This window comes from Lissotriton helveticus, chromosome 4_1 (genome assembly GCF_964261635.1).
Source record: "Lissotriton helveticus chromosome 4_1, aLisHel1.1, whole genome shotgun sequence".
Lineage (NCBI taxonomy): Eukaryota > Metazoa > Chordata > Amphibia > Caudata > Salamandridae > Lissotriton > Lissotriton helveticus.
In genome coordinates, this window is record NC_136063.1 from 2,117,025,036 (window position 1) to 2,117,039,739 (window position 14,704).

General features: G+C 41.3%; 1 protein-coding gene across 10 annotated transcripts in view; it reads right to left on the minus strand.

Moving 5' to 3' along the window:
- Positions 1 to 3,143: 3,143 nt before the first annotated feature.
- Positions 3,144 to 14,704, minus strand: part of DCX (doublecortin) — a 358,719-nt gene continuing 347,158 nt past the window's right edge. For all 10 annotated transcript variants that reach the window (XM_078688805.1, XM_078688814.1, XM_078688811.1 and 7 more), the window contains one exon: positions 3,144 to 11,432. In XM_078688805.1, coding sequence (XP_078544931.1) covers positions 11,376 to 11,432 — 57 coding nt within the window. In that variant the 3' untranslated portion in view covers positions 3,144 to 11,375. The remainder of the gene's footprint in view (positions 11,433 to 14,704) is intronic.

The window sequence follows — 14,704 nt, forward strand, 5'->3', positions numbered from 1 at the left end:
CACCCTGATTGACACCCTCAGACTTACACAACTCGTCACAACACCCACCCACTCTGCCGGTCACGCGCTTGACCCCATCTTCTCCGTAAGCCCCCACGTCTCTCTCAACCACACCACCGAATTTCACTGGACCGACCATCGCTGCATCCACTTCACCTTCCGGAAACCCACCACGCACCACCGCACCCAACAGATGCCTCATCGCTGCTGGAGCAAAGTCACCTAAGACCAGCTAACCACCACCCGCTGACCCCATCGACCCCGACACCGCCGCCCGCAACCTCAGACAGTGGATGGACAAGTGCGCCAACACCCTCGCTCCGTTCAAGAAACCCCCCAACAGCCACACCAGCAAGAAAGCCAGCTGGTTCACTGAAGACCTCCAGGCCTCCAAACAAACCTGCCGAAAGCTTGAGAAGAACTGGCTCCGTGACCGAACACCGGACAGCTACACAGCCCACAAGAATGCCACCCGCAGACACCATCACCTCATCAGATCCGCCAAAAGGGTCTCCTTCAAAGACCACTTAGACAACAATGCACACAACAGCAAAGAGCTCTTCAACATCGTGAAGAAACTCTCCAACACCAGCTCCAACACCAACGACATCCCGCCTTCGCAAAACCTGTGCGACTCGCTGGCCACGTTCTTCCATCGCAAGATCGCAGACATCCACGACAGCTTCAACGCCACGACCGCCCCGACAACCACTGAGACCTCCGCCCCCACGACCACCATCCGCACCAACCGCCTGCTCTCCTGGACCAACACAAACGACGACGACACCATCAAGATCATGAACACCATCCACTCCGGACCCACTCCAACAGACCCATGCCCACACCACATCTTCAACAAAGCCAGCACCACCATCGCACCCCATCTCCGGGAAGCCATCAACATCTCCTTCGAGACAACAACCTTCCCGGAGAGCTGGAAGCACGGCGAGATCAACGCCTTACTCAAGAAACCCAAGGCGGACCCCAAGGACCTCAAGAACTTCCGGCCCATCTCCCTGCTCCCGTTCCCGGCGAAGGTCATCGAGAAGACCGTCAACAAACAACAGACCCGCTACCTCGAGGAGAACAGCATCCTGGACCCGTCCCTGTCCAGGTTCCGCAGCAATCACAGCACCGAAACTGCCCTAATCGTCGCCACCGATAACATCAGGGCCCTGCTAGACAACGGAGAAACCGCGGCCCTCATCCTCCTGGACCTGTCAGCCGCTTCTACACGGTCTGCCACCGCACACTATGCACACGCCTCCACGATGCCGGGATCCAAGAGAAGGCCCTGGACTGGACCATCTCCTTCCTCTCCGGCAGAACACAGAGCATCCGCATCCACCCCTTCCGCTCCGAAGCCACCGTGGCGTACAGAGCTCATCCCTCAGCCCAACGCTGTTCAACATCTACATGGCACCGCTCGCCCACGACGCCTGACTGCAGACCTCAACATCATCTCTTATGTCGATGACACCCAGCTGATCCTCTCCCTCACCAAGGACACCCACACTGCCAAAACCAACCTCCACGAAGGAATGAAGGCTGTCGCCGAATGGATGAGGAACAGCCGACTGAAGCTGAACTCGGACAAGATGGAGGTCCTAATCCTCGGACCCACCCCTTTGGCCTGGGACAACTCCTGGTGGCCGACCGCACTGGAAACAGCTCCAACACCCACCGACCACGCACGCAACCTAGGGGTCATCCTCAACTCCAGCCTCTTCATGACTAAGCAGGTCAACGCCGTTTCTTCCTCCTGCTTCAACACCCTCCGCAGGATCTACAAGTGGAGCCCCACCAAAACTAGAAGAACGGTCACCCAGGCCCTCGTCAGCAGCAGGCTAGACTATGGAAATGCCTTCTACGCAGAAGCCTCGGCCAAACTCCTGAAACGCATCCAGAACGCCTCTGCACGTCTGATCCTCGACCTCCCTCACCGCAGACACATCACACCCCATCAGAGACCTGCACTGGCTCCCCGTCAACAAGAGGATAACCTTCAAGCTCCTCACCCACGCACAAAGGGCATTACACAACACCGGACCAGCGTACCTCAACAGACGACTCAGCTTCTACACTCCCACCCGCCAGCTCCGCTCTGATGACCTTACCCTCGCCACAGTCCCCCACATCCAAAGAGCGACCTCTGGCGGCAGATCATTCTCCCACCTCGCAGCCAAGATCTGGAACATCCTCTCCATCCACCTACAGCTGACCCAAGACCTGCTGACCTTCAGAAGACTCCTCAAGACCCGGCTCTTCGGGCAGTCACAGCATTCCCCACCCCCCAGTGCCTTGAGACCCTCACGGGAAGTAGTGCACTTTACAAATGCTATGATTGATTGATTGATTGATCCATCAGTTTTTGTTTTTCTCATAATGATGCTGCCTTCACATTGAGAGCAAACTCTTTGCCTATGTGCTTCAAGCGTGGTCAGGGAATTTGTTAATCACAGTCCAAATGGTTGGTGAGAAGAGCATAGAAGAGAAAGAAATAGCAAGAAAATCAGAGTAAGGGAAGAGCACCGACTATGCTGTGCTGTGCATGTAAGACATATTTCCAGAAACAGGGATGGGGCTGATGCAAAATGAAGGCATAAGGACTGTGCCTGCCAGTGGTGTAGTCAGAGTGTCATAGGCCCTAGAGCAAGAAAGGAAAGAAAACCTCTTGTTAGTGTTTGAACTGTGAAATTCAGCAATATTCAGGTTTCAGTGGGCCCTCATGCCTCCGGGCCCTGGTGCCACAGCACCTGTTGCACCAGTAAAAGCTATGACCCTGGTGCCTGTGTGGCATATCTTCATGCACACCCCATTTTTATTTTTTAAAGTGACTGCATCTTTTTTTAAAACCCTTTCGTCAATCAGATAACACGGCACCAATTAACTGTGAAGGCAGAAGAGCAAGAATGAAACATTAATGAAACCGACATAATAATCAAACCATGTGATTTTTACTGCTTTTTGTGTGCTCATTTATTCTTCACACTTTTATGCAATGCTTTCATCTAACTTTGTCCATATAATCTTTGTTACACAGGTGTGTGCGTGTGCACACACACACACACACACACACACACACACTCAATTTTCTCTATCTAAACCATTCATCACTTAAGAAAAGGGACTTTACCCAGAAATAATTAAACAAATTTTATTTTTCGAAAAATGACATTACACACGTCTTGCAAATGTACATGGAGGATGAAAATATAACAAAAGCAAAAGTGATACATGGAAGTGACCAGTTTCTCTGTCGCAGAGCACAGAATGAGAGGCTTTTGGCAGAAGCAGAATGATTACTCTGAAAGCCTATTGGCAACATTGGAATGAAGGACATTTGATCTGGGCCTCTAACCTTTTGGCACAAGAATGACACTGCATAGGTGCATGGAATACTATGGGGCTAATTAATATTTTTTGGGGGTAAAATATATTTCATTGATTTCAAACTGAAATCCAAGACAGCTTATGGTATAATGTGTAAGCTTTTCTGTAATGTTCTATTTTTTAACCAAAGTAGCAGAACACCTGAGTAGTGTTAAGCCTTTATCAGATTTTTTCAATGGGAATGTAATATAATAGCTGAGAGAATGGTATGTGCAAATCCCATTATGACCAGTCATCTTTTTTATTTTTATTTTTTAAGGAAGGTCAATGTTACTTCCAAAAAGTATTTGGATCCTGAGTGCAGTGGCAGACACATGATCCGTTTCTCTTTAAAAATACATCACAGATTATTACTGAATTGCTTTTCCATCCAGAAAAGGAAATACCAGGGGCAGCTGGGTGGTTCAAAGGTGCTTCTTATTGGATACTGTTTAGAAGAAAATAAGGGACACATTACTACAAGTAGCATTAGTTGTTTCTTTTTGCAAATATATTCATGATTTTTGTTTAAGTCCAATTATAAAGTCCTCTTTAAAATTCAATTTCAAGGGAAAGAAATCTGATTTCCTTATAGCAAACATAATTTCTTTCATAGCCCTAGCAATTATCACCCTGCATAATCTAGGTCTACTCTGACTAAGCAAGAATCAAGTACATTTAGAAGATAATGTTGTACACTGGCCATGCTGAGTTTTTGTTGTTAAAGTAAATTTCTGATGCAAGTCACATAGGATCATTGTCTGGTCTTGTAGTGTTGAAGTTATCATGTAAATATGAAACCTTCTCAAAGGGAATCAACACAAAACCATATGTCATCTTGTTGACTTTCAGAAAGGAGCCTGCAGTACATATTTTGCACAGCTGAAGGCGTATTTCTGGGAAAAATGACAAATGAGAGACTGTGCAGGAAGATTAGTTATGCAACCGATTATATACCCAAGACTTTTAATGACAACCATGAAGGTGAGAGATAAAGGAAGTCCTCATTCCCAGTGGCAGCATTAGGAAGTATACTGTAACAGTACCATGCACTTGCTCCCCAGCGCTGGTCCACCAGCAGACTACCAATTCTAAAACTACTACCACTATATTACATCTGTTCTCTATGCCACCACATCTTTACTACAGCTATGGATCTAACGATTTTTGTTCATCGACATCGATAAAAATGATTTCTGTACAAGTCAAGTGGCACAAAAGGTGGTTAAAAAAGCTAAGGAACTCACATCAAATAGAGGCTGGGTCAGCTGGAAACATGCACGCACTGCATTACAAGCAAGAAATTAATTCATTGGCTTAAAGCTGCAATATATTACAGAATGATGAAAATTGACACATTTTGGCCGATTATTAATTTGAAACAACCATAAGCATTTAGCTATGTATTTGTTTTGTATTTGATTTCTTTGAATGCGGGCGACAAAGAGGGATTCTATGATTATACAGTTGTCTTCAACAGGACCTTCCATTGCACACACTACAATATCTTTTGTCAATTTATTAATAAATAGAAGATAGAACCAACAGGCGCTGCTTTACTGAATGTGGAACTGAAATACACCTCACCTGTTCAGTAGTCATTTACTTTAAATTACAATTAAGATCAACTGATATAACATTGGATTTGACTTTAGAGAAAGTTAAATTAGGTTTGCCATTTTTACTAAGAAAGGTTGGTTTGATTTCCATGGCGCTTTTGTTGAAATCCACTCTTACAACTAATTTCACCGCTTTTTGTGTCAAACATTGATGAAAAGTTTTGCTAGCTTGAAATGTGGATAGGTTGTTAAGAGAGAAAATATTAGGTAAAACATTAAATTAAATTAAAATACATTCTTTGTACAACATAAGCTTTACATATTTTCATAGTTCTAAAACAAAAAAAACCAGAATCAATGCGGTCAGAGTTCTGCAGAATTACAGATAAAAAGCATAAGCTACATATTCAAACACAAGTGTAACATAAAAACTTATACTCTTGGGTTTATATTATTTTGCAGCTTTGTTAATTAGGAAAGCTATCTGAAATCACACAAAAGGCAAAAATATTCATCAATTTTCAATGTTAGCTGCTTATATCCCTTTTACACAAAGTATCAAAGTGCCAAAGTAGCAGAACTGGAATTTCTTGCAAAACAAATAAAGGCAATGAGCATTCTTAAATTAGGCTGCTATCTGAAGAACAGAAAGGGTGCTCAAAAGAATCAGATCGCCCCCTGTTGTTACATTTTTCTGTTTTCTAGGAACAGCCCAGCCTCCATTAGGGGCCACCAGAGGCCGCTGTTTAGATGATGGCTAGATCTCAAGGTGCTGCAATTGGCTCTGAGTACTGCTGAGCAGCAGTTCTCACAGCTATAAAAGGCATCTCCGTATCCTTCCTACTACATGACAGTCATACATGGATGTGTATTTTGACAAGCTGCATCTTAATAAGCATTTGAGCAGCCTATAACATTGCAGCTGAGCTAGTAATACTACATTGAAAATTCCACTCCTGTCATGGGATTTTTAAAACAAAGAGAAGCAAACTAACAATTAAAATAGCATTCAGAGTTGAGCACATAATTGTACATAGGCCCCTGCAACTTACATTCAACACTTCCACTTAGGGGTGTCTTTTAGACACTCGTTAGTTAACAGTGCAATTAGTTCCAACACATTCTTCGAGAAGCAGCCACATTGAAAAGTACCCCAAATATCAGAGTTTTTCTTGCAGTACAACTAGACGTTGTTTCTGAACCATACTTAATGTATTTATGACGGTGTTGAAATATGTGTATCTTGTAGACCATCACCTTGAAAAACTGGAAACTTTAGGATGATGGCTCAAGGCTTGCCAAGCTTTCAAATATTTTCATGGGGAGGCAACAACCAAAGACAAAGTGTGGCTGCCCATGCTTTGCTGAATTAAATGAGAATATAGAGACTCACGGTACAGCTTGAGATACAGCAGAACTTAAGGATAGCCTATAAGGTACATTTATAGGCTGTCTTTTGGGCTTATTTCTCCAAAACAGAGCAGTCATCTACTTTTACAGTGTACATTTATGGAAAAGTGTTTCAAGTCTAAGGTTGCTGCTAAAAGAACACTAACCTCAATCAAAGTCTGCAAATGTGTGGTAATATATGACAGTATCTATCCCATACATTTTGCAAACTTAATTTTGATGGATGCAGAAGCACCATTAGACAAGCGCTTGGCCATTCTGGTATGATAGAACTCCAGGATTGATGCTGCATATTTATTACAAAGTACCTGATTTTCAGTATTTTGTGGATGAATAACATAAGAGGGCCTTCTAAAACAAGTTCTGAGGATTTCCAGCTGAAGTAAAGAGAGTAATCAGAGGTATTGTGTGAATACAACATTACTTGATGTTCTACATCATCAGCTTAAAGAAGGCAAGAAGTTGATATCAGAACTTCCTGTGACCATTTGTCCTTGATCTGTGCACATGTAATAAATGTGTCTGCATACATAATGTTGTGTTAAGTAGCTACAGGTAGGATGGATTATTTGAATTTAATTTGCACCAACATCCAATTTTGCTCCATTTTCTTTTATTGTGCTCAATAATATTTTTAGTCAGAAAAAAATAAAGTCTACAAATACAGACATTAATTTTGCTGCCCAAGACACAATTAATAGCCAGAAAAATAAATGGAGCAAAATAGCATACCGTTACCCTATGAAATGTGTTGCTAATAGTGCCTACTCAAGACGTTAATGCAAGCAAGCCCTTGGCCAGGTCAGTAATCTTACAGAATGTGTTCCATGACTATAAGATAAAACATGTATAACATGTTGTACCAGATGCTTCTACAACAACCTGCAAATATGATAGGATAATGCTGAATTCTCATTGCCAAAGGAGTTTAAAGCCTGTTATTACAATTACACTACATATGATTAATTGTTCTGATCAATTTGCTCAGCATTTGCTTTTTGTTGCCATTCAACAGTCCTTGGCTTTGTCTTTGACCATGGACTCTTCAGAGCACTCAATATCAACAAACCACTAAATATGTCCTTTTTGGTGCAAATACTTTAAACGAAAGCCTGGTTCCTTGTCCCCAAGTCCCTCAATTGTAGACAGTTTACGGTTTGCAATTGTTATGCTATTTTGAAAGATGAACCTGACATGAGACTTCTATCATAAAATGGATATTATGAGGCTGCTGAATGCAGCAGTGGTGCTTGAGGGTCCAGAGATAACATTCAACAAAAATATCCATGTTTGAGGCACATATGTCCTGTCTGGCAAACAGTGGACAGCACTTTGTCTAAGAAGCGCTACACAAAACATATTCAGAGCAGTAAGAATACTTTAGGTTAAAATATCATCATCATACAAAAATATTTGGTTAAAATGATAAAAGTACCCTGTGTAAAGAATATTTGCTGATTACATTCCTCAGTTGTAGTGGAATGAACATAACCAGCCAGTAGAATCAACATGCCCTGAAAGACTTGATAATATGCAGGAAAGTTCTGCAGGTTTGCAAAGGTAATTTGGTCACTTGGAAAAGAGAAACAATGAAAGCCTCGGTCAAGCATGCAGGTACCACTCCTGGCTACTGTCAGAAGGAGCGGATCCGAGATGGAAATAGCTCCTCAAAAAGCCAGTCTATGAGGATGAAGATTTGTCAGCAGAGGGATTTCTAATCATGCTCAGCCTGAAGGCCAGAGATGACCTTTGTGCAAGCAGGCACCCGATGGCTGAGCTGCCACTTCAAATGAATTGAATCCCTAGGCCGGATTTGTTGGACACCAAGTGTTGTGGTTTAACAGCCACATTCAGGGGTCCGTAGCAGATTTTAAGAACAAAATAAACAAATAATAAGCAACCTATGTCTCTGACTGTCCATCTGCATGTCTGGTTGACTGCATGCCGGCCACACATCTGTCAATCTCTTCTGCCAGTCCCTCTCTATACCCTTTAGATCAGTGTTTTGTGCCTGCCTTCCTGTACTGTAACAAAATGCACATCACACTTGCATATGTAATGTCTTTCTAAAACAATTTTACAAATACCACTAGCTGAAGAAATGGTTTTCTATAGTTAGGTGAACAACAAATCAATGAGGTGACGTAACCAATGTTAGCCTGTGAGTCAGATATTCTTCCTGTAAATGAATAGCCATATTTGAACTAGAGCTCAACTGTGTCATTCCTTTGTTGCCTCTCTGACGTCCATTGAGCAGAAGTGATTTGCCCAAGGTTATAGGATGCATCATTGGTCAATTAGAGCTTTAATGTGCTTAGGTTCTCTTATAATTCTGACCTGAGCTTTCGATATATTACTAAAGCATGAATAGGTTTTTTATCAAGATAAGCATATTTTCATGGAGAGTTAAGTCCATTGAGATGACTGCTTATTTATGTTGTTGACTCTGAATAAGAATAGATGCTCATCAAGAGCTACTCTTCCTCGTAAACCTCACGTGCATAATCAGAACACAAGTTTACATAGCGCTTTACTTATAGACAGCCCAGATTTGATCAGCAATTTGCAGGTGATAGGAAGGCCCTGGTCAGATCTCTTACTCTATCAGATCGTCCTGCTACCACTGAAAATAATGAATCCCTAATCTTCCAGACTCTCTTTAAAAACCAACTGTGTGAGATAAACGCCTACACGCTTAGTACTAGTTCAGGCAACAGGGTATGATATGTGTTTCTTACTAGTTCAATTGACTTTTGTTCACCTATCTTTTTAGTGCCTATTCAGTAACAACGCTGGTAATATTGTGACTGATTAAGCAAAATCCCCATAGCCTGTAACCACCCTTCATGTGTTAACTTTATAGCACCTTGGTAACTTCTTCTGTTTGCAGAGCTTATCTACTTAGTTTAAACAATAAGGCCCTCCACAGCTAAAGCCAGCCTTCAATTAAACACTGCAGTGGTTTAGGTGCCAATTCTATTAGACACATTTATACTGGTAAATTTGTTTGTCTTATTCCATCCAAGTTAATCCTAATTCCAGCATTTCTAAAAACAAATCCACAAGTGTTGTGACCCTCAGAGCTTCTCATTAGTAGAACAATGAATCATAGACAGGCAGACAGGCAGACAAACAGATCAATAGATAGACAACTGGTCAAGTTTGTTACCTACAGTTCACAATAAATTATGTTTAGAGATAACTATACAGAGCGAGGGCATAGAATATTTTTTTTTATACTTCATGCACATGAAGCACAAAATAAAGTTTTTTTTTACCAACATTTAATTAAAAGACCTCATCACTTGTATTCTAGCCTGCCCAGTTCTGTGGCCATTCAAATATGCTGGCATTTGCTTCTTCCCTAGGTGCATAATGTACTATCACGACGTGAGACCCCTAGAAAGGCCCATCTGGGGAATGTTAAATTAAAACTGCTTGAAGCTTGCGCATGACATAATTCACAACCAATGAGCATTGAATAGTTTTACAATTGCACATCCATTGGAGTGAAATGAATGAAATTTATTTAAAGAGTGGTATACCTTTCCTGTTTGTAGGTGGGTGTTTCCAGCATAGAGTGGTGGATTAGTAAAGCATACTGCATTTGAAACAGACTTGAAATAGCCACTGATACAGCATTGCAAATAATACAATGGTTAGATGATTTGACCTCAAATATGCTAGAGTTTTCTTAGTCTCATGTGCACATTAACTAATCTTCATATGACAAAATGACTAAAATAGAGTTGCTAGTTCTGAAAGGATTTATATAGAATACTGTAGAAATAAAAGCTAGTCTATAAAAAAGAAGTAAGGATCCGGCGTGTGTACTCCAAAAACACAGGTACAAGGTTATTTCATATATAAAACATGTATTATTTTGACTGCTACAAAAAAAGTGACTTAAAGAAGTCAGAGAGAACAAAAAATCAATTCTCACAGTGGTTTCAATCCTGCCAGCTAGAAGGCATTCATATTACGATAGGGATAGCGATAGAACGATACCATTCTGAGTCATGTAACTAATTCTTTTCTATGAACACTGGGAGGAATTACAAACCAGCCACACTCCTGTATGATTTGTTTTTATACAAATTGTTAAGTGTTGCAGATAAATTGTTGGTGCAAGAATACCACAATTGAAAATGTTGACCTCACACATCAATGTCATAGTTTTTTCTTATCGTCAATGTTATTGTTAGTATTATTACCATTTGCTTATTAATATTAATATTAGCAACCAATATAGCAAAACAATTAAACCTCCTTGTCACAGCATCTGTGAGGAAGAAAGCAAGCTTTTCTGAATTAGATGACTGCTGCCACGGTACCGTGCAGGCCTTTAAACCGTATGGGCTTATTTTGGGGCGTGTGTCATTTCACACCTCTGAAGAATAACATTAAGGAGTGAGAGCTCTTTCATGTAAAAATACGCAAATGTGTTATCGTCTTCATGGTGCTAAGTCTTGCTCAGGTGCTTTCGTCTGGGGGCTTTGCAGCCAGGATCTGCACCGTGTACTAGACATGTTTGTCTCAGCTGCAAAGGCTGGTGCCAGACAGACCATATGGGAAGAAAAGCTGGGAGACTGGGCGGGGCCAGCGTTCCCAGTGCTGCCTATACTCTGTGAGCGCATTCTGAGGCAGACAAAGCTAAATGTATTCTTTTTTTAAATAATCCCATGAACAGCGATTCCAAGTAAGAGTAGTAGAGTTAAAACTTTGATTAAAGTCCAATTTTACAGACAGTCGGTAAATAACTGTAAGAGTGAGATGATTGTTGGCATGTTGTCATTAGTATCGGGGAATAGACCGCCTGCTTTACACATGTATTAAAAAAGGATGGTATCAATCGATCGTGATCAGTAGATAAATGTTGAACCGTGGCACAGAATAAAACACAGAAAGAAAATGACAGATAGCCATTTGTCCTTTTGATTACAAAGCACCAGTGAGACGTGTTTGCTTCTTCTTGTTTTGTTCGCAGACGACTGAATCGTAGTTGAGGAGGTTGGCGTATCAAAGAGTGCTTCTTTACATTGAATCTCCAAGGGAATCAGAATCATCCAGGGAAAGAGGCAGGTACAAATCCTGGGCAAAGAGAAAACAAAGTATCAATTTCCATAAAGTGTCAATTTCGATGCACAAGACACAAACATGCAAGCTACTGAATCAAGAATTGCGTCTAGCGCTAGAGATTATGATTTTTAGATTAAACTGCATGCATTCAGTGCTGTGAGTGTATGCTGTGAATTGGAAGGTCACTTTATAACATCTCAATAGGAGCTCATCTACAAGAACATAAATAATATTCCCTGGCACCAAAATAACTTTCCGGTCTGGACACTTTAAAGACTACGCTGGAGACATGGGATGATTTCCAAACTCCAAATTAATTCTGCTAATATCAGGTATCCATGGGATTCTAGAGATATCTAAAGGAGATAGTCTAGTTCCTTCATAAGTACCTCCCCTTGGTATTTTGCTATTTAAAACTGCGAGTGCCTTATTCAGAAGGCTACATTTGTTTAAATGTATTCCCATTTTTGTAAAGCTTTAACAAAGAATCCCCAGACTCTTCCTGAAAAGGTTTGACAGGAAGCAAGACTCCAGAAGTACTCTAATGCAGACCTTCTGTACAGGCTCTATATATAGCGTGTCACCATCCCTGCAAAGCAGCCCTATATTACAGCTCACTACCATAGGCTCGCACTCCAGCTTCACACAAAACTACTCTACAGCTCCTCACATCACCTGATGCACAGAGCCCTGCAGCCAAGGCCACCATGACAGTCCCTAAATGTGACTCCATAATACTCATTCTAGCCTACCATTCATCCATTCCTTACCACCACCCACTCACAGCAAGCCGTCAGCACATACCCTTACTACAGACCCACATCTCATCAAAATACCAGTTGAGATGCTTAATTAATTGTGTTTGTTTATTCCTGGCATGATGCTTTATGATATCCACAGTTTATTTGTTCTCATTTCCTTCAGTTCAATTGTTTACTCTATCTCCTGCTGCAGCCCCAAGCATCCTCTAGACACTATTCACAACTCTTCGTCTTTCATCACTGTCACTAACCAGAGTGGCATACCACAGAACCTCATACCAGCCTCTTTCAGACCTCCGATCATCACTGCAACCACTTGCCATAGCCCACCTCTGCAACAGTCAGTGTCTGTGGTCCCAAAGTGTGTTGTTTTGCCAATAGTTTTACCAGAGATCCTCATTTAAACCCATCATGGACAACTCCTCACATTGACATTATGTGCACCCTCACCATAGTGTAACTCCTGATCCCTGTGTCTCACTGCAGGCCCTATTAAAACCATCAGTCAAGACATTTGTTGCAAAATCCTACCTCAACCTCAAATCCTACTTGACCATTATTTAAATTTCTATACTCTTAATCTAGCCCATCAGTTTGGCTGAGTTATACTGCTACTCATCTCACACCCACCAATTAAACCAGCACCTGCCTGAAGCCACTCACAGGCAGTCATTCATCACATCACCTCACTTCTGTCCCCTCACTTTTCACCACAACACATCTCATCACTGGAATCATATTGTTCATTAACCATCCATCCCTATCTTATTCTTTCGGCCCTCTTCCAGTTATTCACTTGCCAATTTGTTAAGCCATAGTTAAGGGTTCCTCACTGCAGACCATAACTGCAATCCCTCCCTACTTAGCTTTATCAGAACCTCTGAGTGCAGTTCCTTACAGACACTTGCTCAGTATATTCACTCAACCACTCACTACGCAATTAAAACCCTTCCTTATAAGCCATGTCCATCAGCACCCCTCACCTCAACACTTTCCAACTTGTACCTTTGCACTCACCTCTAAGCCCCTAAACTCCTCATCCTCGGGTCATACCCTCTTGACCTCTCTGCTCCTGACTGTTACACCACATGCTCTCAGTAGCTAACTCCTCAGCCCTTTTACACCAGCAGTTTTTAATCTTTTGACTTCTGTGGACCCCACCGGATCACTAATAGAAGAGGAGACCCACGCCTAAGCAATTTCTATAATTTCGACTTCAAAACAGAACACAAAAAATACAGAAAAGCATACATCAAACAAATACACAAATTATGAAATATTTTATTTATTCAGAAAAAAAATATACTAATTCCAAAATTTAATTTTAATGGGAAGGTGGGAGCTTTTTAAAATGTGTTTTTGTTTCTAAAACAGGAAGCAATATGGTAGATTTCAGCTTATCACTTTGTCCTTTTTGCTCTTAACTCATGCTATTATTTTGTCAACGCATACCAGTGCGTGAACCAGTGGTTAAATTGAGGCCTCTATTTGTTAATTTTAGATTCTGTTTACTGTATTTGTGATGCTCCTCTTGAGTCGATAGCCACTCACCATGCAGAACATCAGATAACAGCCCTTCGCCAGAACATTCACAACATTCTAGCAAAGCCTGACAACGAAAGGTTGTGCCATTCCCTGCCTTAGGATCAGATAACAACATTCTTCCACAATCTGATTATGAAATGTTGTCTCATTCCAAGCAAATGTACCCTAGGTTAGGATCAGATAACATCATTCTAGCACAATCTGATAATACAATTTGGTCTGATTTCAAACCAATGGACCTTGACTTGGGATCAGATAACAATATTCTACCACCGTTTGATAAAGAAATGTTGTCCAATTTCATTTGGGCCCAGGTTAGGATCATATACAAAATGAAGAAGAGGTTTTTGTAAGGGACCCACTCATGAAATATTTTTGTATACATTACTAGAGGAACCGTTGAACACAAATATATCAGATATTAGAGGTAACCAAAAAATGCATTTGGAAGCTGAAAATATACCAGTTCCAAGATGGGAAAATCTGCCCAGAAAATACTCTAGGCAGTGTGAAATTCAAAGTAGAACCAACATTTCTCCTGCTGCTCAAATGAATGGTTAATAGATAAAAACCCACAAGGTAGAGATATGTGGTCTGATGCATCTTTTCAATAAAGAGAAAATATAGATGAGGGAAGAATCTGAACGATAGAGACTCCCTCTGGATCTACTTAGGGTTTTAAAGGCAAGTATATAAACAAACTATTAACCTGATATTGGCAAAGCTATTAGAACATACTTAAAGACGATAAAGCCATGAGTCACAATTTATATATATATGTATGTATCTTTAGGCATGGTTTTTTCCCATTCATTAGGCTTGAGTGAGGAATGCCACCAAATTCTGCCAATATATTCTTTAGTTTTCTGAGGATTAAGAATGCTTAATTTCAATTCTTGAAGACCAGTACCATGTCAAGGGAGGCAACATTCACAACCTGTTCAGGGTAGCTAAACCCTCAACAGCATTTAAACACAT